Source organism: Bos grunniens, chromosome 3, assembly GCF_055505025.1.
Source record: "Bos grunniens cultivar Pamir isolate PY7600 chromosome 3, Bosgru_T2T1.0, whole genome shotgun sequence".
Taxonomy (NCBI): Eukaryota; Metazoa; Chordata; class Mammalia; order Artiodactyla; family Bovidae; genus Bos; species Bos grunniens.
The window spans coordinates 72,898,062-72,924,683 of NC_141167.1; the positions used below are offsets into that span (position 1 = coordinate 72,898,062).

The window sequence follows — 26,622 nt, forward strand, 5'->3', positions numbered from 1 at the left end:
CATAAGGCACCAGTAACTTAGCACAGTGACTGAACCATTCATCAAAAATACGTACTGAGAGGTTACCAAGTGCCAGGCACTGCTGCATCAGTACAGTAACACGGCAGCTGCAGTTTCTTATGGAATGACAAACACATATATAAAATAGCTTTTCTTTTTCTTTTTTTTAAATTGGGATTAGGACTCTGAAGAAACTAAAGCAGGGCAGTCTCTCAGAGAGGTGAGGACATGGGCTGGAGGAAGGGCTTGTATCAGGGGAGGCCTTTGTGAGGAGGGAACATTTGAGCTCAGAGAACAGAAAGGCACCAGTCACATTTAGACCAGGTGTGAAGAGCCCCACCCACAGGAAACAGCATGTACAAAGGCTCTGAGATATGAATCAGATGGGTTTGTTGGAGGAGAAAAAAAGGCAGGTCTGTCTGGCACATAGAAAACTAGGGAAAGAGAGGAGGAGGAGAAGAGGTCAGAGAAGCTGGTCAGGCTGGAGCATGCAGGCTACAGTGAGAAATTTGGATGTTATTCTAAGAACATAGAAGACTGCTGGATGTAACAGCATTCTGTGAGGAGTAACAGACTCTGATTTACATTATAAATCACATTGGCTGCTGAGTGGTAAAATTGCAGGGGGTTATGAATGTCCACAGGCAGGCAAGAGACCATGCAATGGGGATGGGGTGGTGCTGGATGGCAGGCGGACAGTGAACATGGACGGAAACAGACAGAAATCATGATAAATTGTGAGGACATGGCTGGCAGGGCTTGCTGTTGAACAGGAGTAGGGTGTGGCAGTGATAAATCAAAGATGTCTCCTGAAAACTTGACTTAAGTAAGTTTACCAAGATGGGGAAGAGTGTGTGTTTGATCCCTGGGTCAGGAAGTTCCTCTGGAGAAGGGCATGGTAACCCACTCCAGTACTCTGAGAAGCCCCAGGGACAGAGAAGCCTGGCAGGCTACAGTTCATAGCGTCGCAAAGAGTCAGATATGACTGAAGTGACTTAGCATGCACGTACGTGTGTGTGTGTGTGTGTGTGCGCGCGCATGCAAGAGCTCAGGGAAGAATACTGGAGTGCGCTGTCCTTTCCTTCTCCAGGGGACCTTCCCAACCCAGGGATCAAACCCACATCTCTTGTGTCTCCTGAGTTGGCAGGTGGAATCTTTACCACTGTGCCACCTGGAAAAAATTGGAAATACCTACGATTTTGAACCAAGAAAGTTTCAGATGCCTATTGGATGTACAAGTGGATAAGCAGTACAAGGGGAAAAGCAGTAGGCATTTAACATATACTTTCAATAACTAACTCTTTGATGATGACAGACTCACCTAGGATCAAACATATAATACAGCATCGCAAACTTCACCAACTCTACTTGCTGTTTCCAAGGTTACAGAGACAAACATAAAATAATGTGATCGGAATGACTAGAAAACTCAGCTCATTTGATGAACTATGTCATTTTTGGCTGCTAGTGATGTTCCCTGACCCAGATTCGTAATTCGGCGAAGGAGTTGAATTTTGGGTTAGAAATTTTAGATAAATGCTGTAACTCGACTCTGGTATTTGTGCCACTTAAGAGAGGGTCTTAAAAACACTAGCGTGGTGAGGTGTAGAGAGGAGTAAGCAACGATTCACCAAATCACTTTTACTCAAAGATAAATTACATGCTATATATGAAGCTACTGGGAGGCAAAGATTTGAGGCTTTCAGCCACGATTCAGATTTTAAAACTGATATTTATTAAGATATAATTTACAGAGTGAAATTTATCCCTTTTAGCACACAAGTCTTAGTTATGACAAACGCATGCAATTAACAACCACCACCATCACCACCACAATCAAGATTTAGAACAGCTTTTCACCCAAAAATGTTCCTTCAAGTTTTTTTTGTAGTCAGTCCCTCCCCCACCTCAGATGCTGGCAACCAGCGATCTATTTTCTGTCCAATTGTCTTTTTAGACTCAACAATACCCTTTGGAACTTACAACTCTTATTCACAGGATGCCTGGCAAAGCCATATTTCTTAGAAAAATATGATACGTGAAATATCAGAACCACCTAAAAAGTTATTTCATGACCTTGTAAAAGAAGAAACCATCCATTCCAATTAGTAAAGACTAGATTCAGGCCTCCAAATGAGAGTTTATAACCTATCCTCTAAGATACTTTTCATCTAATAATTGGCTTAGAAGAAGCAAGCATGACTTTTTTTCCACTGCGTGGCATGTGGGAGCTTAGTTTGTTGACCAGGGATCACACCTAAGCTCCCTACATTGGAGGCTTGGAGTCTTAACCACTGGACTTCCAGGGAAGTCCCCCAAACAAGTATGCCTTTTAATACATGCTCAATAAGCACAATTCTACACTTTTCCCTCAAAACAACCTGAGTTTTTGGATTACTATCTCATTCAAAAAGTTAAATTAAGATATAATATTACATATTCTTACAATGGTTTTACATATGATTTTCTATAATAGAAAACTGATAAATATGAATTCAATTTTCCACATCAGTCTCATTTGTAAAATTCTGTAATACTTCTTTATTAATACTTATTTGAATTATCCATTTTGTATTCTAAAAATATTATATTTTGACAAATATACATGATACTTAATTTTGAAATATACACTATTATTACTATTATTCAATTAGATCAGTCTTTGTTAAATCTATTATGAAAGCAAGTACTTAACTTGAGCTGTTGGGGTATATTTAAATTTACATACTCAATTAGAGGACTGATATTTAATGTAATTTATTTTAAAATTAATTTATTAATTGACTTCTAATTGGCCTACATGAATGAATACACCTTCCATGGTGAGCCAGAATGGGGCATACAGTCCAGTAGTTAAGGCTTTGGGCTGTGGAATCAGAAAGACCTGGATTCTAGACCTAGCTCTGTTATTTCCTGGTTTTGCATACTCTGGACAAGTAACTTCCTGTCTCACAGAGCCTGAGAGTCCTCCTCTATTAAATGTGCGTAACAGTACTACCCACCTCACACAGCATGAACGAAAGTACTAAGGACCAAGCCTGGTACATGTAACTGTGGTCAATAAATGTTAGCTATTATATACCAGATGGAATTTCCATTTAAAAAACACTGAAATGTTCTATTATTCACCATTCGCTCTGAAACAAGGAAAGTGACTTTATTTCTGTTTTACAGATGACAAAGTGAGGAACAGAGACAGTTGAATGGAGAGTCAACTTACTGGCTCAGGTGCACACAACTGAGGTGAAGCAGAAAATCACCTTGCTGTTTAGACAACTCAGGTAATTTAAGGTCTGATATTACTATTGTTTCTAAAAGTGGGGTTTTCTTTTTTAACAGAAGTAAAAAAGAAACTTTGATCAAAGTCATAAGAATGCACAAAACCAGACATATGGATCAATGGAACAGAACAGAGTGCCCAGAAATAAACCCAGGCACTGTGGTCAATTAATTTTTGACAAAGGAGGCAAGAATATACAATGGAGAAAAGGCAGTTTCTTCAGCAAGTGGTACTGGGAAAGCTGGACAGTCATGTGTAAATCAATGAAGTTAGAATACATCCTTACACTATACACAAAAAGAAACTAAAAATGGCTTAAAAGACCTAAATGTCAGACATGATACCATAAAACTACAAAACATCATAGGCAAAACATTCTCTGACATAAATTGTCACTCTATATTTCCAAGACAATATTCTTTCTATAAGCAAAAATAAACAAATAGGACCTAATCAAACTTAGAAGCTTTCACGCAGCAAAGGAAACCCTCGACAGAACAAAAAGACAATCTACAGACATGGAGAAAATATTTGAAAATGAAGCAAACGTCAAGGGCTTAATTTCAAAAATATACGAACAGCTCATACAACTTAATAACGAAAAACCAAATGGGCAGACGATCTGGAGACAATTTTCCAAGGAAGACATATAGATGGTCAACAGTACATGAAAAGATGCTCATCATCATTAACTGTTAGGGAAATGAAAATCAAAACTCACACGAGTCAGAATGGCCATCACCAAAAAGTCTACAAATAGTAAGTGCTGAGGGCATGGAGAAAAGGGAACCTTCTTGCACGGTTGGTGGGAATGTAAATTGATGCAGTCACTGAGGAAAACAGTATGGACATTCCTTAAAAAATTAAAAACAGAGTTGCCATATGACCTAGCAATCCCACTCCTGAGCACAGATCCAGAAAAGATAAAAATGTTAATTTGAAAAGATACATGTTCACAGCAGCACTATGTATAATACCCAAGACATGGAAGCAATGTAAGCATGCCCAACAGATGAAGGGATAAGAATGTAGCATACATATACAACGAAATATTGCTCAGCATAAAAGAGAATGAAACAATGCCATTTGCAGCATCATGAATGGAACTAGAGATTATCATACTAAGTGAAATAAGTCAGAGAAAGACAATACCATATGTTATCACTTATTCGTGGAATCCAAAAACAAACAAAACCGATACAAATGAACTTATTTACAAAACAGAAACAGACTAACAGACATAGAAAACAATCTTTTGGTTACCAAAGGGGACGAAGGTGGAGGGACAAATTAGTTTGAGGTTAACAGATACAAACTACTATACATAAAAGACATAAAGAACAAGGTCTACTGTACAGCACAGGGAACTATAATCAATATCTTGCAATAACCTATAATGGAAAAGAATCTGAAAAAGAATATATATACATACACACACACACAACTGAATCACTCTTCTGTATACCTGAAACGAACACAACACTATAAATTTACTATATTTCAGTTTAAAAGGGCAAAAATACTCAAAAGAATTAGTGCCATTTATAATTTATTTAAAAAAGAAAAAGTTAAGGACAAATACAGGAGAGAGCTGCATGTTGTAGTTCTGCTTTTGAAATAGGAAAAAAGGCCTTTTACCCGTTAACTTGGTGTGTGTGTAAAAGGGACTTGCACTAAATGGGAGTTCATTTTGTGACGCCAACCATATCAGAACAGCAGACTGGACAATGCTCAGGTTTGAAATAATTTTGAAAACTCAGTTTAAAATGGAAATAAGTACCTCACATTCCCTCCTTTCCCCCCTCTTATTCCTTTAGAAACATAATAGTTTTTTTTCCTTCCACTCTTTATAGGCAAATTTATGGCACTCATAAAATTTTAGACTAAGTTTGAAGGAAACTGAGAGGACATCTAGTTCAGTCCTTTTGTTTTAAGGTAGAGAATGAGGCCCAGAAGGGATCTAAAATCAAATAAAAGCCAAAATGAGCCTGGACCCAGTGTCTTCATGCCCCATCGGCTACTCTTCCCACCACAAGGGTATCAAACACTTCGGCCAGGCAGACAGCAGAGCCCTCCATGTCCACAGCAGACATCAGCCATCACATCATTGCCTCCTTCTCACTTTCACACCTTAGCGTCCTCAAGTCATCACACCCGAACCTGGCTGCTGCCTGTGACAGTGGCCATACCCCCAGTGACTTAGTAATGTAAACTCAAAACTTCCAGCTTAAAATGTGAAGACCATTTTTCTTCCTTCCATTTTATCTCTTAAGTTTCAGGAATAATTAAATCTTTAAGAGCAGTACACACATGTGTGCTCAGTTGCTCAGTCATGTCCAACTCTTTTGTGGCCCCATGTACTATAGCCCACCAGGCTCCTCTGTCCATGGAATTCTCCAGGCAAAAATACCAGAGTGGGTTCCCATTTCCTCCTCCAGGGGATTTTCCCGACCCAAGGATCAAACTTGCGTCTTCTGTGTTGGCAGGTGTGTTCTTTATCACTGAGTCACCAGGGAAGCCCCTTAAGAGCACTAATGATCTTTCAGAAAACATCTGAATTTTACACACTAAAAATGTGGTTGGAGACTGTGAGATAAATTTACTTTGTCAAAAATTTTAAAATAAATATAAGCAAAATTAATCTATGGTGATAGGAATCACCAGAAATTGGTTGCTTGGGGAGGGGCCAGTGGGGTGATAGAAATGTTCTATATCTTGATAAGAGATATAGTCTAATTATATACTTAAGATCTTTGCATTTCACTGCTTATAAATTATAGCTTTTAAAAACAATCTAAATTATTCATATGGAAAATTCCAGTTTTAAAATTCTAATCTAAAGGAGGCACTTGAATGGCAGTTCAGTTGGTGAAAGGCAAAGACCAAAGTGATAGAGATCTTTCAAAATCATCAGAGCTAAGTGCATTTTTGTCCAACTATTCATGAAAATAATATCCACTGTGCCAGAAATCATGTATAAGGTAAGTTAATCAAGAGTTTCTTTAAGGCTACACAGATTAATGGATTCTGCCTTAAACAGGAATGAGAATATTATTTAAGAGCTGTCTACACTATTGTGATAACATATCTGCTGATCTGCCTTACACTGAAGTGCATTTAGAATTTAGTAACAGAACTTCATCCACAGAGAATTTAAGACCATTATAGATAAGGAAGGTAAGGTTTAATACGGTGTACTAATAAAGTTTTCACATTTCTATATTCTGTATTACTTTCCTATAAAAACTTGGGAGTGTATGACATTCTGCCCATTGTATATCATTTCTGGTAACAAAGTTTTATTTGCCTACTAGATTGCCAATTTTTAAAATTTTTACTGGGGTATAATTGATTTACAATGCTGGGTTTGCTGCAAGTGTTCAGCAAAGTAAATAAGATACATATATCCACACTTTTTTGGATTCTTTTCTAAATAGGCCATTACAGAGTATCGGTAACAGAGTTTTGACAAAACAAGAAAAGTATTGAAAAAGAATAAAAAACTGGCTCTTTTCCAGCTGACAAGTAAGCACATGATGTTGGCTCAGGAACCACAGGTGGACAGGAGCACAAATTGGTTAAAGAAGTGCTCTGTTAGTTCTTACTGCCATGAGACAGAGAGGGAGGAAGAAGGCAAATTCAGGGTTCAAGTTATAGCCAGAGAGGGAAGACAAATTCCTCACCTCTTTCAGCAAAGTGCATTGAAATGATAAATCTTAGCACACATTAATAAAAGGCCTGGTACAGTATCTAGCGCAATGATAAATGGTAGCTGTTTACGAAAACAGCTTGTCCTATTACCAACAAAGCATCCATAGGAGAGTGACCCTTGCTCCCCTCCAAACACCAAATCTGGTATTTGGCACCAGATACGTACCAAATCTGGCTTCACTCGGTAAGTCAGGGGGAAAGACAGCCACATGGAGTACAAGGTGGTGAGCACTGAAGACAGCCAGGATTGCTGGACCTCCCGGCTTCTGGGAATGCGGTGAACATAGTATTCAGGAAACTGCAAGGAAATAGGGAAAACCCAAATCAACTGGGCCACCGATACGGGAGTTAAACATAGTAACAGTTAACATTTGTACAAACAGGAAATGCTGTCTTGATTACTTTTAACTTTCTTTGGAATTACTTTTAAGCTAAGCCTTTTTCGTGTTTTATACAACACACATCACTGGGTTATCACAAAAAGTTCCTAAATATGACAGCCTTGTTAAAGTCAATATTGACAATAACTGTTAGTTGCTAAGTCATGTCCAGCTCTTTGCTACCTCATGGACTGCAGCCTGTCAGGCTGCTCTGTCCATGGAATTCTTCAGGCAAGAATACTGGAGTGGGTAGCCAGTCCCTTCTTCAGGGGATCTTTCCAACCCAGGGATCGAACCTGGGTTTTGTTCATTGCAGGTGGATTCTTTATGGTTGAGCCACCAAGGAAGCCTACTGACAATAGTTAAGGGGAATTTTCTATAAAATATGTTTTATGTAAAGACCTTAACATACTGATATGCAGAGTCATTACAAATCAATAATATAAGACAAGAAACCTAGTATCAAGATGGGCAAAGGAGATGGAACAGATAATTCTAAACAGGAAACATAGTCAAACATTTGAAAAGATGGTTAACAATTAAACATAAAAAGAAGCAATGAGTTATTTTTCACCTATCGAGTTGGCAGAGATTGTGGATATTTAATGTTACTGAGGATATAGGGAAACAGACATTTACATTCCCTTGGCAAACACATTGATGTAACTTTTGGGGAAGGTCGTTTGGGAATATCTATAAGAATTTTAAGTTTGTCTATTTTTGATCCAGCCTTTCTGTTTCCAGAAATACATCCTACAGATTTATCCATATGCTATCCACTTTATCACTGTATTTGTGGAAATTGGAAACCGTCTAATATCCTCCAAAGGGATAGGAAAAGTCCATGCAATGAAATATATAAGAACAAATGATATAGATTTATATGAACAGAGATGGAAGATGTGCCCAGATAAGTTGTCAAAGTGAATATGCACGTTGCAGGACAGTATGTTTAATATGATCCAGTATGTATTAACAAATCACACAGTTATGTGTGTTGGTATACACACTGGTACACACATTAGTATTTGCATGAAGACATACAAATATTAGTATTTGCATGAAGAAATTGGTCCCTGAGCCACGGACCACCTGGTCTGAGACTCATAAAGCATGAACTCATGTGTGAAGGTTTATGCTATCCTCCAGGAGGGCATCTATGTAGTTCCTAGAATTCAGCATAAAGTGAAAATGGGGGACACATGTGACCACTCTCTTTTACATATGATGATAAAGGATATTCCCTTTTCCTTCCATGCTACACCAGAGAAGAACAAAAGCTCTGGGCTCAATATGTTATTCACTATTATTATTTACTTATTAATCATTTACTATTTCAGTGTGTTTGTTTTCTTACAAAGGATTAAGGTAGTAAATGTTCAATGAGAAAATAATACAAAGAGTTCCCAAACTATAGACCATACAAGGAGCAGAATCCAAAAGGGGGCAAACTTGTAAGGAATCTTGTTGGAGGTTGTGTTTGCCTAATTCGTGGAGATTATTCATTGAAAACATGTAATGGGTAAAATAGTCCTGTTAGCTGAAACTGAATTCCCCTAAAACTGAGTTCCCTTACTGAGTTTATGACTATCTCTCTATGCAAATCTTTATTCCCTTTATTGTCCCCTCTGACCTCAATCCTATGCTAACTGAGCACTAATCCTACCAGTGTCCGATGACTAAAATATATATTGCCAATACTCATTGCTAATGTACTAAAATCAGTAGTATGTGTTTTCATCGTTAACATACAAACCCAGCTTGTTTCTCCAGGACAAGATGAGCTAACAGACCCCCGAGCCATGGACCCCCTGGTCTGAGACTCACAAAACAGAACATCCTGAGTCCCAAAACTATGATTAAGAAATGTCACAAGCCAATTAATACCAGTCTTTGTTCTTACCCTTAAAAAAAAAAAAGAAATCCCTAACTTGAAGAAAAAGTGGGAATGGATCTGAGGCTTGTCTCCCACTCCCTTACTTGGTGCCTGGCAGTAAACCCTTTGCTGCAGACTCTGGCTGCCGGAATTCGGCTCTCTGCACTGTGGGCACATGGGCCTAGATTTCAGCACTGCAGAGACAAAATCCCCCATTAGAAACCTTTGGGTCAGAAGTGTTGTGAACAGGTATTATAGTACATATACCACATATTACACAATACCCACCTTTAAAGTTTGGAGAAGTAACCGAAACTTCTCCAAGCTTCTTCAAATATTAATATTTCTGCAGCAAAATAGGAATATTCACACTAAGTGAGATGAGACAATACGCTTCACGCCAATTCAACCCAGGTTTTGCTATTAGATAAACTTGTGACAAACTTGGAACTTTTTTTCTTCCTTGTTTTCCCAAGCTTTCTAAGATTTCAGAATAGGGACCGTGGACCTGTACTAGACAATACATCTGAACCCAGTAAGATGTCATTATTATTACAGTAAAAATAACTCAGTTGAGTCTTATTATAAAGGTTTTTTTTTGTGTTACTTCCAAAATTTGAGGCCTGACTTTAGTATCTACAATATTTTATTCAAAAAGCATGGGTATTTACTATGCCCCTTGAATCTTTTAAAGCTGTGAACAATATAACTTAATTTTTTTTATTTTATTGAAGTTTAGATGATTTACAATGTTGTATTAATTTCTGCTGTATAGCAAAGAGACTGTGTTAGACATATATATATATTCTTTTTCATATTCTTTTCCATTATGGTTTATCACAGGATATTGAGTGTGTAGTTCCCTGTGCTATATAGTAGGATCTTACCATTTATCCATTCTATATGCAACAGTTTGCATTTGCTAGTCCCAAACTCTCACTTCATCCCTCTGCCATTCCCACCTCGGCAGCCACAAGTTTGTTTTCTATATCTGTGAATGTTTCATAGATAAGCTCTGTTTGTCATATTTTAGATTCCAAATATGTGATATTCATGGTATTTGTGTTTCTCTTTCTTACTTCACTTAGTATGACAGTCTCTAGGTCCGTCCATGTTGCTGCAAATAGCATTATTTCACTCTATTATTAATATATATATACACACATGCACAACTGCATCTTCTTTGCTTATAGCTATGTAAAGAACAATGAACAATATTTTGGGGGGTATTTTTAGCGTCCTGAGGGGTTGGAAGGGAGATTGGTTTGACTCTGGCTTGAAAGTCCACTCCTCTGACTCCTTCCAGACACCAGAGAGGCAAAAACACAGGCCTTCAAGGGCCTATGCAAGGGTCTGGAGACAGCTCTCTGAGACCTGGACAAGGGAGAAGAGCCTACATCTCATCCCGGGTGGCAGCTTGAAGAAGCTGAGAAAACAGGTTCTGGAAATCTCCAGTCCATTCCCAGCAGAAGGGAAACTAGTGGAAGCGTGTTCTGGAGCCTCCTTGACGGGAACTAGAAAGACAGGCCTGAGGGTGAAAAAACAAGGTAGTGCCTGAAGAGGGGTGACCTATATTTGACTTCTGGATGAGCCATATAAGGAGCCCAACCTCATTCTTCAGATGAGATGCCAGGCTGGGGAGGGGGGTCCTGGTTCCACTCGTGGGCTGGAGATACCTGGGCCCATCACCACATGCACACAGTGACCAATCATCCAGTTTGCACAGGTGGTCCCAGTTTATATGTGTAGTCCCAGCATAATTATTAATAATACTTCCTTCTGCTCTCATAAGTGTCTCAGTTTCAATGATAGAGTCTATTGTTACCCATAGGGTGGGCAATGAGTAGGTAGGTTCATCCTAGAGATAGGAAAGAAAATTTATTCAGAATAGTCCAAGGCAATGTGATGCAAGCATCTACATTACCATCAAGGACGAGAGCTTAAGTGGTAGCTGTGAAGAAAGCCAGCCTGGAAGTTCTACCAGTGCGATAAACAGGGCAACAGAGAGGTGGTGACCAGTGTGGAGAAAGGTGGGTAGTAAGGACTGAGCTAGGCAAGGGGTCAGAACCATGACGGTTACTAGCAGGGGATGGGGCCAGGGTGAGTGGTGGTGGTTACATATGGTGCCACTTTCTGGCTTATGGCTTCACACCAGAGAGGCCGGTACCTCCAAATGCCATCTAAATTGTCAGGTAACTGGCAATCCTACCAAAATAGAGATTTCTCTCCAAATTCAAGTCTCTTCCCACCCAACTCCACCAGATCAGTTCTCAGAGGCACCTTTTCCGACTAATCTTTCTACATAACCCTGCTCCTCTTGCCTGTACACACACTCCTTTCTCCTCCAAACACCAGGCTTGCTTTTTGTTTTAAAGTTACCCTACTTACTCTCCTGGCATATTATATGTTTCCTCCACATGTCTGTCTGTTTGGTCCACTAGAATATAACTTACCTGAAGAGGCCAGGAACCTGAATCACTGCAATCTCAGTGCTTTTGAGTATTTGAGCAATGCATATTTACTGAATAAATGATTCGTACATTATTGGATATTAATAGAAAATAATTCAAGCTTCCTGTCACTTAGCTGAGATGTATTTAGACTAGGAATGAAGAAATGACACAAAGCAGGTAATTTCAGAGTGCTTCCATGGGCCTTATTTGTACAATCTACTCAATAAATGGGAATTCCTGGGGCTAGAGGGAAAATGCCCAAGCACAGCTCTGGGTTGAGAGTTCACAAACAGCCAGTGTCAAGAGGCATGAAACCCTAAGGGAGATGAGAAGGAACCAACGACAAATTAACGAGACCTGGGTACACAGCCTAGACTTCTCTCTGTGAAACCGACCATTCACAAGGGCCTCAAGGAACTTCTTAGCCCTTGTGGATCCTCTCCCCAGAAAACAGGTCCATGAGAGAGGAATGATCTGATGCCTGAGGTATGAGCACAAAGGGAAAGGGAGTGAGGTTAGAGAGCCTCCCACTGTGTATCTAAAAGTGTTTGAAAAATTCTATGCCCACTGGGTCTGTATTAACCTATGTGCAGGCAGACAGTCAAGTGGATGGAAGCCTAAGGCCATCCTGATATGGACGGAGCCCTCAAGTTATCCATGCCTGATACACAGAAGTTGGTGCTGGGGTGTCTGATGTCCCATGTCGCCTAGAAGAAATACTGAGAACCAGGCCAGGACAAAATCTTAAGAGAGTTTTTATTACTTTATAGAGTTTCAGAAGATAATCAAACATATAAAGAAGTAAATGAGGAAAACTGATTGACAGAATGCTTATATTTTGGTCTTCACAAAAGTTCCTTTGAAGACAAAGGAATGGAACAATTTCAGAGAGCTACAATTTAGGCTTGGCTATGACCAGGCATTCTGAGGAGTTGTGGCATCTGGAGCAATTCAAGTGAAGGCATCTTTATAGACATACTGTTTTTGTTAGTCTGTACCTTTGCCTTGAAGAAACTGTCCCGACCCTTTTTTTATGTCTTATTAATGGGATGCAGGACACAAAGCATGCTTCACCCATCATTTTACCCACTGAGCCACATCTCCAAATCTAACATTTGATTTGGGAGTGGCCACATGACCCAAGCAGGGTCAGCTTTTTCCTGGATTCTTACAGAGACCCAGGCACAGTTCTTCCTTTGAGAAACACTGTGGACTGCTAAACCGGCGACCCTCAATCCATTCTACTAGGGCAAGAAATATATACTTGTTTTGGTGTTCCTCTATTTACTAGGCTTTTCTATAACAACTTGAAACTCAACTATTATATTTGCTACCAAAACAGGATACTCCTGCACTACCAAACCAAAAATTGACAAATGAAGAGAAGACTCTATCATAAACAGATTTCCTGAATAGACATGAAGATCTATGTTGGCACTAGCAGAGACGAGGGCTGGTGGGGGGGACTGTCCCCCTGCTTCCTTCTTCCCAAACCTCTACACACATTCCTATCTACCCACTTCTTCCCTACATTCTTGCCACTTTCATGGTCCAAGCCATCACCACCTCTCACTATTACAATTCCCTCTTAATTCATCTCCGCTTCTCCTCTTGCTTGCCTTCATTTCATCCTTCACAGAATCTCCAGAGCGATCTTTTCATAATGTACAGCAGATCTTTCCTTTCATTCTCCTGCTTAAAACCCTCCAAAGGCTTACTGCTACTCTTTGGATGAGATCCAACTTTCTTACCACTGCCTCCAAGGTCCCATGTAGTCTGGGGCTGGCTTACCTCCCCAACCGCCCCCTGCTCACCCTAACCACACTGGTCTCCTTTCTGCTGTTTGAATGTGCCGGACTCATTCCTTCCTGAGGGCCTTTTCTGCTTCTTCTGAGCGGTCTGCCTTGCCCCGGGACTTTCTCCTAGTAAGCTCCTTCCTGCAAATCAGGTCTCTCTTGAATGTTCTCTCCTCAGAGGATTCACTTCTCCTCCATCAGCCCCTCCCTGACCACACTGTCTTCTTTTACTATCTTCACAGCTGTTCTTGGTAATGCAAATTAACTTGTTTGTGGTGGCTTGACTGCTCCCTGCCTCTCTCTCCAGAGCGAGAGCTCCAGTGAAGGACAGGATTTCGTGAGGCCGGCACGCAGCATGGTGTTTCATGAGTCACACGTGCTCTTCACCACTGAGTAGATAAATGAGTGTCATTACCATTTCTAGAAGTCCCAACCTGTGGTCTCTGCTGGGGAGGATAATGATTCTTTATCTCATACCATCTCAGGAACATAAAGCACCAATTAATCCCATCTCCTCATTTCACAGATGAGGAGTCAAATTTCCCAGGGGGACAGAGCCAGCAAGTGGTAGAGCCAGGACTGGAACCCTGGCCTTGAGTCCCTAAGCCTTCCTGCTGAGAAGCCGGACTCCCTGACACAGCTAGTTGAATCAGCTGCCCCTGGAGCTGTGCTTCCCGGCCTCCTGTCGTTTCTAAGACAGCCAGCTACCCATCCTGACCCATTTTCTCTTCTTTCTCTGTTCGGCAACCCGCCTGCCCCATGTGTCGCCAGCCTGCCACCCCCAGAGTGTGCTGCGTCTCTATGGCAGCTGCTCTCCTGGCCTCCTCTCTCCTCTCTGCACTTTGTGCTCCGCTCTGCACTGTAGGTTTGGCTCCCCTCCCCCACCTACCGCTGTTACCAATGACTCCCTCCTCTGCCCCCAAGCCTTTCCAGGGAAAATTCAGAACAAAAACGCAGGGCCTTAGAAATCTTCAGACTTTTCTGTTGAATATTAGACCCCGAGGCCCTGTTGGCAGGTTCTGCTGTTTTGCTGTTGCTCCTACCTGGCAGCCAACTAGGTCACACACTCCTAGAAACTATGTTGTGCTGCTGCTGCTGCTGCTAAGTCGCTTCAGTCATGTCCGACTCTGTGCGACCCCATAGACGGCAGCCCACCAGGCTCCCCCGTCCCTGGGATTCTCCAGGCAAGAACACTGGAGTGGGTTGCCATTTCCTTCTCCAATGCATGAAAGTGAAAAGTGAAAGTGAAGTCATTCAGTCGTGCCCGACTCTTAGCGACCCCATGGATTGCAGCCCACCAGGCTTCTCCGTCCATGGGATTTTCCAGGCAAGAGTATTGGAGTGGGGTGCCATTGCCTTCTCCGAGAAACTATGTTGTAGTTGAGTCCTTTCTTTCTGTGTAGGTCAACATGGCCACCCTGCAGTATGTGTCTATCCTGCAATGTGATCCAGTTTTTTTCACACAATTGGCAGTGATATCAAAGACAAAGAGACACTCTCCTTAATTCTCTCTTCACCATATAGAGACATCCTTTTCATCTACCTATGTAAGCTTTCTCATTAAGAAGTAGCAGGGACCAGGCTTACATTACTGTGTAGCCCACAGAGCCTCCCAGTGTTCCCCACACATACTCGATTGATGTATAACCAAATCCACAGCAAAGGCGGAATGTTTAAGAGTTAAGAAAAAAAAAAAAAAGAGTAATAGATTTTTTTTCAAGCTTCTAGTTTGTCTGGAATTATATGGAACACTAAGTGAAACGCTAAGGGTATACGACAACTTGTAACTTTCAAAGTGTCTTTCAGAATTACATCACTACTAAAAACCACAGACATATCTGGCTTTAGATTTGTGACAAGCTAAATAGGAGTTTATAGTGATTTAGATGGAAATAATTCCACCAAGGAATCCAGATGGCATCATAAACCACAACAGAGCAGGTCAAGTGGTCTATGAAGTCATTCTTCGCTGCTACCACACACTGAAATGTACAATACATTTATTATTTAGTGAATGCCATGCTAGTGCAGAATCTTGGAAACAAGACAAAATGAAAATGGTAAAATTCTATTCAACCAAAAATGGTTTCAGCTTTCTTTCATAACTGCTCTTTTTAATAATGAAAAGTATAATATACAGTAAAAGTATGTTGGATGACTCACCCAACGATTCTGAAATCAAGATGACCATAATTTACTAAAAAACACAAAAGGTTTTATAGGCATGTCCTTCCAGAACTTGGTAGCTGCTCACTTCACGGTAGATGATGACGATGCACCGTGAAGTGACTTAGGATGAATGAGCTGTGGGTTCCAAGCCAGGTTCCGCTCAGATAATCAGCTCTGAAACCCGGGTGACTTAGCCTCTCTGGACCTCAGATCTCTCACTGGAAAGCAAGGAGGCCTGGCTGAGATCAGGGAATCCTTAACCAGCCATCAGGATCCCACAACTCGTTCTCAAGCTTGACTCATCAAAGAAGACAAGGTCGCTGTTATAGCCCTACCTCACAACTTGCAGGCATTCCTCACTTTACCTTGAGAAGTTCTTTTCTTATGTGGAGGTCTCAGGCTTCAGGGAAATAAAAAGAAGTTTGTTCTTGAAACAATTATGGGAGTCTGGCCCAAAAGATTTCTAAAGTCCTTCATAATGAACATTAGTTGTCCTTTTCCAGCAATAATCTGATTTTTCCTTTGGGTAACTCACTCTTGCTCACATTCGCAGTCAGATGCTTTTGGTAGGATTTTAGCCCGTCTCCTTAGCTCCCAACCTATAGCTCCAAGAGTAGACCTGGAACAGCTTCAGCACCAGGGAACAACACTCACCTCTGGCTGTGATGATTAGCTGAAAGATGGGAACATGATCCAGTTGGAGATCATTAGGCAGCAGATGTTAGCTTGGATTTTTGGGGAAAAGAGGCTTTATCTCTCCCTCTCCTACATGCTATAAGAGACCTTCTTCTTCCTTAGACAGTTAGGGCAAAGACATGAAGCCAGGAGGTGCTAATGCTCTTTGCTCCCCTGTGGGGAGAGCTGGGGGCTGCTGGAGGCAGCACTGGGGGGCCCAATGGCGATGACTCTGTGGAAGATGGAGCAGAGACATGCTGCTATCCTTGGTGATCTCCCTGGGCAGCTGGACCAAGTCTTGCCAGAAACAAGACTGAATTTTTCCCATGTCGTAAGTCAACACATTCTCTTTATTGTTTGAGCCAGTTTTGAGTTTGGTTTTAGGGCACTTGCAGCTGAAACACTTCCTTTTAGCTTTAAAATGGTATGAATTTAGACTGTTTGCCTCTGCTTAAAAAGGAAAATATATTCAAATCATAGATGAAGCAGTCATTTACAACACTGGCTATCAGAGCTGGACTCTTCATTGTAAGCTCAGATAAACTCCCAAGAGCACCTACTAGGTGACAGAACCGGGCTGGGAGCACAAGGGTAAGTAAAATATTTATAAGGAACTCACTGCCATTTGGTAGAGTGACACAGGACAACTAATAATTGCAATCAGAGAGACTGATACAATAAGAGACATAATTATTAAAAATAATGTTAGCACCAAGTAAGAAATGATGAATTAATACTTTGATAAACTAAGTTAAGCTTTATGGAAGAGCTGTTTTATCTAACTTGGAAGAGTATGAGATTTACCAGGTCTAGCAGAGGGGGAAAGAGGTTCTTCTGGCATGTTCACAGCAGGGAGGCATGGAGTGGCATGGAATACCTGGGGAACTAGGTTTTGGCATGTAAAGAGCGGAGAGCAGCAGCAAATGGAGCTTGAGAAGTAGGGCCCCCAAAGCCATGCTAAAGAGTATGTGCTCAAATCTAAAGGCAAAGAGGAGATACTGAAGATGCTAAAAAGGAGAGTATGAAGAGAGTGGATAGAGGGGCCCTGCTGAGGGGTCTCAACCAGAGAAGGGAAAGCATTTGGGAGAAACAAATATACCAGGAGAATGATGCTGAAGGCCTAACGGATGCTCATAACACTAAGGCGAAGGACTGGAGAGGGCAAGAGGCGGGGATTAGGGATTTGAGGAGGATGGGGAGCTTAGGGTGACTCTCAGGTTTCTAGGGGAGTGATGGTAAAAGGGGAAACACACTGAGAGCATATCATTGTGGTTTGATTTTGAGCATAATTTTGAGTCAGAAAAACACTCTAAGTACAAAATATATCAGTGTTAGAGAATGTGTGTGCTAAGACACTTCAGTTGTGTCCGACTCTTTGCGACCCTACAGAGTGTAGCCCGCCAGGCTTCTCTGTCCATGGGATTCTCCAGGCAAGAATACTGGAGTGTGCAGCCACGCCCCCCTCCAGGGGATTGTCCCAACCCTGGGATCGAACTCACATCTCTTATGTTTCCTGCATTAGCAGGCGGGTTCTTTACCACTAGCACCACTTGTTAGAGAATACATACAGGTAATTTTCAGGTTGAAATGGGACAGAAAGGATTTGTACAGGAACATGGGCAATGGACTGACTTGGCAGGGTGGTAGACAGAGTAAGACAACTGGGAATCTAGGAAAAGGCAGTGTTGGGAAATCTAGATTCTAGGCAGGCGCTGACAGGTCTCAGGGTAACCTGGCTTGGAGCAGAGGCCTCATTTGTCTCAGACAAGTCAGACCTGACAGCCAATGGTGGGATCACGGATGCTTGTTGAGGATCCCTGGTCTCATCCAGGCCTCCTGGCTTCATTCACAGTGAGAGGCTGACGTCCAGAGAGACTAAGTTACCCGAGGTGATAAGGTGGTTGGTCATCAGCAGGACCCAGCTTGGAACCCAGAGCTCCTTTGTCATAGGTCACTTCGTGGGTCGTCACTTTCTACCATGACTCAGGCGCCTCTCACATCCTTGAAGGACAAGTGAACACCCCTGTACCCCCTCTTCCACTTCTGCCTCGTTCTAGTGCTCAGCTCTTTGGTCAATTGGTGATTGAAACCACCACTGGTCAGCCTCACTACTTGCAGGGCTTAGAACTATGTTGTCCCTGGCAGGATTGTGACTACTGGCTCCAGAATTATTTCCTGGAGCTTAAAGGCTAAAAGGGACCAAAGAATCTCCATCTATGCAAAAGGAAGGATAAAAGGAAACAGGCCACATCCTGATTTTGTGTCAACAACAACAAAAATTACTGTATACTTGGGCCCATGAATTTTTAAAGTATGCTATTTATGTAAATATTTAAATTCAAACACTGGTTATTATAATGTCTTTAATTTGCTTTAAAATGGAGAAACAACAGCATCATACTGTAAAATGTTACCAGCTCTGCATGTTGTCAGAAGCCCATACAAATTTCATTGGCACGGGGAAGAAGTTAAATTACCTGAAGGTTGAAATAACTGCAATATACTATTTACAGTTACTTTAATAACATCAATTCAGAATCTGATTCAAAGAAAGTTTAATTTGCCTTTGTTGAAGAGATGGAGGATGTGACAATTAAGATTTGGGAAGGAGTTTAAGCTACTTAAAATACTTGAGAACCATATATTATACATCTATCTGATGTACTGTTTTAGAAATAATCATTTATTCACTGAAAGAGCCACGGCAGGATCTCTAAGTGCAATACATTTTAGATACTTTCTATTTAAGGTATTTCAGGCATCTAGAATGATCCTCTTCCAAATTAGAGATATTTTTTACCTTCACCTATAATTGAATATAGTTAAGGTCCACTATAAAGAGGAAAAGTGCATGTATACACTGGTCACACTCTAAAAAGGTAAATACGTTAAACCATGAACTGTAACAAAACCCCATAACTGCTTTTACACAGTTCACAAACTTACTTCTTCTAGGATTGCCTGGGAATTATGTAAGAGAGATAACCAAGTGCATTAGCATTAGATTTAGAAGTCTCAGCAGTTAAACACAGCCTCAGTTCACTGTGTGAAGTCAGCACCCCACCTTGTGGAAAACAGCAGGTGTTGTTAAATGCAAGCACATCATGCTAATTTCAGAAGTTCTGGTAGATGAGTCCTACAATCAGGAAACTCACTGAATCACACAGACAGGCTAAAAGATGATACCAAGAGATCCCTATTTATTAAAGTAACAGAAAAAGTAATGTGCTTCCAAAAAATTTTACTAGTCCCTAAATATTAGTGCTGATGAAATGTGGGTATTCAGAAAATTACTACTTCCACTGGGGCTTTTCTCTCTTCTCAGCTTTATTTCTAAACAAACAAACAAACAAACAAAAAACCAAAAACCCCTCCAAAACACTTTGTTTTCTAATTATAACTTTAGAAAACACAGAAAATGTTCAAACAAAACTGAAAACCAACCATTCTTGGTAACGCTGAGATGGCTCCTCTACCCACTCTGTACAGTCTTAATACAGCTAACTTAAATCTTTCCTGCAACTGGAAACATGCTAAGACGGTCTTGGGTTTCTAAATCTGAAATAATTTCTTGCCTGGTAAATTTAACCGACTGCTTTCAGCAGCTGTCGTGATTCCTCCATTTGTTCCTGCGAGTGCTGAATTTCCCACCTTCCTTACTTTTCCCCAGGTTCACTCTTCGCGTCCCCCTACCCTTCCCGCCCCCGCCCCCGCCCCCAACACTCTAGCTCCAGAGCTGTCCCTCCTTCACACGCAAATCAGCATGGTCTTTTCTCTCTCTGGGCCTGCTGAACACGGCTGTCTTCACACCGAACTCCTTCCCTGCCATCCAGAGAATTCCGCTTGCTGCTCTCCGACTCCTGGACTAAAGGCTTCCTCTTCCTTGGATTCCCCTTGTTTTGGTGGAGCGCGTCCTCTGTGAAAGGATTTATGGGGAATCAGTTTGAGGACATTTCTCCACTGTCATTCTGAATGCCATTAGAATCCCCAATGTGACTCCTTTCCTTTTTCTTTCTGGATGTTTTTGGAATTTTTCTCTTTAACCACGAGTTCTGAAATAGTATGATGATATATCTTGCTGTGACTACAATTTTAACTGGCTCGGCGGTAGTCCTTTAGTTTGAAGGTCATGTCCTTCGGGTGCTGGGAATTTTTCTTGGCTCTTCACTTAAAAAAAAAAAACAAAACAACTTCCCCTATGTCCTTGGTCTTTTTGGATAGTAGACTGCCAACATCTAATTTAATTATTTAATTTTTTTACCTTTTCTCTACTGTTTTTGTTTTTTGTTCTTATTTACAGAAGAGCTCTTGAATTTGATCTTCCAATGTTCTGATTTTTTAATTCTTATAATTAAAATTTTAATAGCCAAAGGTCTTTCTTATTCTATGAGGGCTTTTAGAAGGTAGATCTCATTCTTTTTTTATTTTTGTTTTTTTTAATTTTTTTATTTTATTTTATTTTTTTGGTGAGCAAGGCCCGTAGCTTTATTTTCAACAGGGGCTTTTATACCCTATAGAGGATAATAGGGGATGCAAAGTCAGCAGTCTTTGATCCTTATCAAAAACCAGGATTTCTTTCCTGCAAATTTATCCTTTACAAATGGTTTAGGCGATTTACATCATCTTCTGGCCAGAAGGCCTATTAACATTTTATGACTCTTGACAAAGACTTATTTTCTCTAAGAGTAATTATTTTAAGGTTTGGCGCCATCTTCCGAAGGTGTTAGATAAAGTTGCATTCCTATAGGGCAGATGTGTAATGGGTTTACAACAAAGGAAAGAATTTATTACCTTAAGGGTCTAAAGTTGCTAACACCAAGGCCACTACTTATTTTTTCTACATACCAACTATATTAATTAATACACATTCAAGGATACAATACAGAAGATGTGGAAACTTGGCAGCAAGCATTGGCTCATCAATGAAATCTTTTACTAGTTTTTTTTTTTTTTTCTTTAATAGAAAATTATTTAATTAGTATACATGTGTTCCCCATCCTGAACCCTCCTCCCTCCTCCCTCCCCACACCATCCCTCTGGGTCGTCCCAGTGCACCAGCCCCAAGCATCCAGCATCGTGCATTGAACCTGGACTGGCATCTCGTTTCATACATGATCTTTCACATGTTTCAATGCCATTCTCCCAAATCTTCCCACCCTCTCCCTCTCCCACAGAGTCCATAAGACCGTTCTATACATCAGTGTCTCTTTTGCTGTCTCGTATACAGGGTTATCGTTACCATCTTTCTAAATTCCATATATATGCGTTAGTATACTGTATTGGTGTTTTTCCTTCTGGCTTACTTCACTCTGTATAATAGGCTCCAGTTTCATCCACCTCATTAGAACTGATTCAAATGTATTCTTTTTAATGGCTGAGTAATACTCCATTGTGTATATGTACCACAGCTTTCTTATCCATTCATCTGCTGATGGACATCTAGGTTGCTTCCATGTCCTGCCTATTATAAACAGTGCTGCGATGAACATTGGGGTACACGTGTCTCTTTCCCTTCTGGTTTCCTCAGTGTGTATGCCCAGCAGTGGGATTGCTGGATCATAAGGCAGTTCTATTTCCAGTTTTTTAAGGAATCTCCACACTGTTCTCCATAGTGGCTGTACTAGTTTGCATTCCCACCAACAGTGTAAGAGGGTTCCCTTTTCTCCACACCCTCTCCAGCATTTATTATTTGTAGACTTTTGGATCGCTTTTTTTAAAGATACAATGTCCTCTCATTTCTCTAACGTTATTGTTTTCCTTCAAAACCCCCTCCTCCACCCTTCCCATTCCTTTTCTCAAAATCCCTTTCCTGGTTAGTTTTGCTTTCTCTTATGTTAGGGACTTTCTTCCAATATTTGGTAGTCTGTGGATGCTGGTTCAAAGCAGTAGTTCTCAAGAGAGAGGGGGAGATTTCTCCCTCAGAGACCTTCAGGCGACAAGGATAAGAGACATGTTTGGCCGGAAGCCTGGGGGTGAGGGGTGGGACTGGGGGTGAGGGGTGGAGAAGGAATGGGTGCTACTGGCCTCTAGTGGTGAAGGCTGAGGATGCTGCTAAACATCCCCCAGGGAGAAGACAGCCTCCCCATCTAAAATATCAACAGTACCAAGGCTGAGAAATCCCAGTTCCTATTAAAGAATGAGGCATTAAAACGAAGACAGAAGCTCTGTGTGCTGGGTGGAACTTGTCACGTAGAGGACAAAAACAGGACTTGACCACTTCTCTAGGGGAAAATCCCAAGTGTTGGAATACATAGCTCTATTCTCCAAAGCAAATCAGTTTCTTTAAAGTTAATGTTTAATCTCCTGCTTGGGGAAACATATGAACTGATGGCAAAGGAGACCTAAGTGGTATGCATGGGGGGAACAGGGGTAGTTATACACATTCCTTAAGCTCTCAGTTTTTAGGGCAATGTCTTAACCCATCTGCAATTTGGTTTGTTGTTTCCAAAGCCAAAATTTCTTTATTTAACCTTTCCAGTGGATAAACCTTAGGTTTTCTACCAGGTAATGGCAGAGAGGCTGGGAGCCTAACTGACAAGGCAGTTAGGCAGACTTCAACCAAGAGGCTTCTTTCCCACCCTACCCTGTACTCCATACTCCAGAGGTACCTGGTGCTATATTATTTTTTAGTCAGCAGCACTGCCCAATAACACTATCATTAATTAATTTCTAAGGTTTCCAGTATTCATGCTCTGCCTGTCCAACTACACCAAAAAAACCTCAGACTAAGGGTACTTCCTTTCCTTACTTTTTTAAAAACACAGTCCAAATTCTGCATACAGAAACTACTTAATATCCACTTATAATTTTCAAGGATTTTACTTTTGGGAAGGCTTCTAGGGAGCTGTTCTACCTGTCACAAATAAAGAGCATATAAAACAAACAGTACTGCAACCTCAAGAAGGTGTTTGGTGAAGAAAGTCTTTAAATTCACACTCTACATGGAAAGACTGCTAGAAAGCCAGTTAGAGCCTTTTCAAACTCAAGAAAGGATATTATCCCTAGCAAGGTTATATGATGCTACTAAAAAAAGAATTGGGGACAATCTCTCCTCATCTTCCCCAAGCCAGATTAGTATGCGATATATATTAGAAATCCATCTAAAGTCCAGCGGTTCCTTGCCCCTACTGAGAAGTCAAGCAGGGCCCAAAAGCATAATGTTCCGCAGTGCGCTGCCACCTGGTGGCAGCATGAGGGAATGACAGCAACATGGGGTGAGGAAGCAGCCGAGGGAGAGTCTTAATATTTTACAAAGTTCTTCAACACGTGGAAGGACTTTGAAGAATCATTTCTGGAGCTTGAAAGGCCTTTTTGGGTTGGAAGAGGAGGGGTGAGAGAGGAAGCGGGGGAGGGGAGAGAAAAAAGAGAAAGAGAGAGTGCAAGTGCACAGGACTTAGGAGATAGTTTTAAAGCAGTGCTGGGAGGGCCTGGGCAGCCCCTTTGAATTCCAGGTTGCATCCTGGTTCCTCCAGCCAGTGTAGATAGAGGCTGTTGACTCATTTGGGTGGTACAAAATATTATTTATAAAGACACTTGGAGATGAGGATGCTCCACTGATAGACTTCCCAGGGCCACTGATAGAATCTCCGAACTTCTGCTTGATTTCTCTTTTCTCCTCAACTCATATCCAATCTGTCAGGAAAATTCTATTACTCTACTTTCAGGAAAAAAAAAAAAATCCAAATTCTAACCATTTCCCCCTGTTCCTATCCCTAGTAATACAAGCCACACTCTCTCTTGCTTGGATTGCTTCAACTACCTAACTACCCTCCTTGGTTTCATCCTGTCCCTTACAGTCTACGGGCAACACAGCAACCAGAGTGATTTGTTTAAAATAGCAGTCAGGCCACGTCACTCTCTGGGGCAAAACCTTCCAACAGCTCCCTATTTTCCTCAGAGCAAGACAGGAAGTCCTCACATGGGCCTACAAGGCCCCACACCATTTGGCCCCAACCTACCCTTCCGTCTCTCCTCTGGTATCCCTCCCTCCATTCACTCTGACCCTCAGCCATTCCCCCAACATCCATTAGGCAGTTTTTCCAGACCACACCCTCTGCCTGAAATGCCTTCTCCCAGGTGCTCCCATTTTCTTGAAGATCCTGATCAGAATTGCAAATTTTTCCTCCTTGTCAGAATTCTCAATCCCCCACCCCAACCCCTGGCTCTTGGGCAATCACCCCCCAGCACTGATTGCCTACTAATAAGCTGTATGGTTTTCTTATTCACTCTGTCTAGTATTACTGCCTTTCTGATCCAGCTCGAGTAGATTGCAGGAATATTTCTGGCCTGTTTTTTCACTGATGTATCCCAACTGCCTATTACAATGCCTGGCAAGTAGAAAACACATATTTAATATTGAATTAAAAAAAAGTTGAAAAACTCTAGAATTCTGACTGCATCATAAATTGGGGAAAGAAATGCTGGGCTGGATGAAGCACAAGCTGGAATCAAGATTGCCGGGAGAAATATCAATAACCTCAGATACACAGATGACACCACCCTTATGGCAGAAAGTGAAGAACTAAAGAGCCTCTTGATGAAACTGAAAGAGGAGAGTAAAAAGTTGGCTTAAGGCTCAACATTCAGAAAACTAAGATCATGGCATCCAGTCCCATCACTTCATGGGGAATGGATGGGGAAACAGTGGTTGATTTTATTTTGGGGGGCTCCAAACTCACTGCAGATGGTGATTGCAGCCATGAAATTAAAAGATGCTTACTCCCTGGAAGGAAAGTTATGACCGATCTAGACAGAATATTAAAAAGCAGAGACATTACTTTGTCAAAGGTCCGTCTAGTCAAGGCTATGGTTTTTCCAGTAGTCATGTATGGATGTGAGAGTTGGACTATAAAGAAAGCTGAGCGCTGAAAAATTGATGCTTTTGAACTGTGGTGTTGGAGAAGACTCTTGAGAGTCCCTTGGACTGCAAGGAGATCCAACCAGAATCCTAAAGGAAATCAGTCCTGAATATTCATTGGAAGGACTGACACTGAAGTTGAAACTGAAATACACTGGCCACCTGATGCGAAGAACTGACTCATTGGAAAAGACCCTGATGCTGGGAAAGATTGAAGGCAGGAGAAGAAGGGCATGACAGAGCATGAGATGGTTGGATGACATCACTGACTCGATGGACGTGAGTCTGAGCAGGCTCTGGGAGCTGGTAATGGACAAGGAAGCCTGGCGTGCTACAGTCTACGGGGTCACAAAGAGTTGCACACGACTGAGCGACTGAACTGAACTGAACTGAATTGGTAGGTATTCTTGTTTGGGGTCTGATTCTAGGGAGAAGAATGCCTCTTACGGAGATTGGCTTTTGGCTCCAAATACACTTTTTCACATTAAGGAAATCATTAAAAATGTTAGAATAATAGGTTATTTGTTCAATGCACTGTTTAAGGACAATAAATGTAGGCAGCCAAGAATATGAATATGATGCAGATAAGAAGACTAGAATTCAAAGTAACTGCAGTATATGTGGGGTTTGAACATAGCATGCATTCAGTACCACCTGGCCCAGTAAACTATTGAAAAATATGAAGAGAGGCCCAGGAGGGTTTTATTTAGTGACCAAAACAGTAAGAGTTTGGGATAGCTATTTCACTTATTTACCCCACAGGATACTCTCATATATTTACTGCATTTACATCAAATCAAGAATTCAATCAACACTCTAGCAGAATGCTACAGTGCCAAAGGGGTGACACGCCCTTCCATGTCAGCAAGGTACTTAATTTGCGCTTTTGGTTTTTCATTTTTTTCTAATTAAAGTCACACTCACATTTGCAGAAAATCTAGAAAGTTATAAGAATACTTGCAGACTATATATAACAAATTCAAAATTGTTTACTATTCTATGAAAAACTGAAAACAATAGGGAAAAGGCACAACAATACTACATATCTAAGCATTATAAGGTAGACCTACAAGTACCAACATGGAAAAGTATGTACAGAGTTAAAAGAACAGAAAAGCTGACAGCAATGTACAGGGTGTGATTTATAGACTAGCCATGCTATGCTCTCCCACCTCTGTTTATACAGTTACGTATATATATGTACACATAATTCATAATATCCTGTTATAAGTACATGTATAACAGGAGGAAAAAAAAGTAATCCCAGCAGGATATGACTCAAGCTGGTGCAGTGTTTCCCTCTAGACAGTGAGACTGGAGTGGTTACTGGAAACTCCCATTTTTTACTCCCATACTTCTTTGCAGTCTACAGATTTTCAATTTAGAAACAAACAGAACTTTTGGAAAAGAAAAGAAACAGAAAAA

At 41.1% G+C, this 26,622-nt stretch overlaps 1 protein-coding gene across 5 annotated transcripts in view; it reads right to left on the reverse strand.

The window, feature by feature from the left end:
- ALG14 (ALG14 UDP-N-acetylglucosaminyltransferase subunit) overlaps positions 1-26,622 on the reverse strand; it is a 99,336-nt gene that overhangs the window by 54,331 nt on the left and 18,383 nt on the right. For 3 of the 5 annotated variants that reach the window (XR_015160547.1, XR_015160548.1, XM_086391362.1), the window contains exon 3: positions 7,158-7,289. The exons of 1 other annotated variant lie outside the window; for it this stretch is intronic. Coding sequence is in view for 2 of the 4 variants with exons in the window: in XM_086391362.1 (XP_086247488.1) it covers positions 7,158-7,289 (132 nt within the window). In the remaining 2 variants the exon portion in view is untranslated. Of the gene's footprint in view, positions 1-7,157; positions 7,290-19,649; positions 20,257-26,622 lie in introns of those variants that run through there. One more of the 5 variants, XM_086391364.1, reaches the window with a different exon arrangement.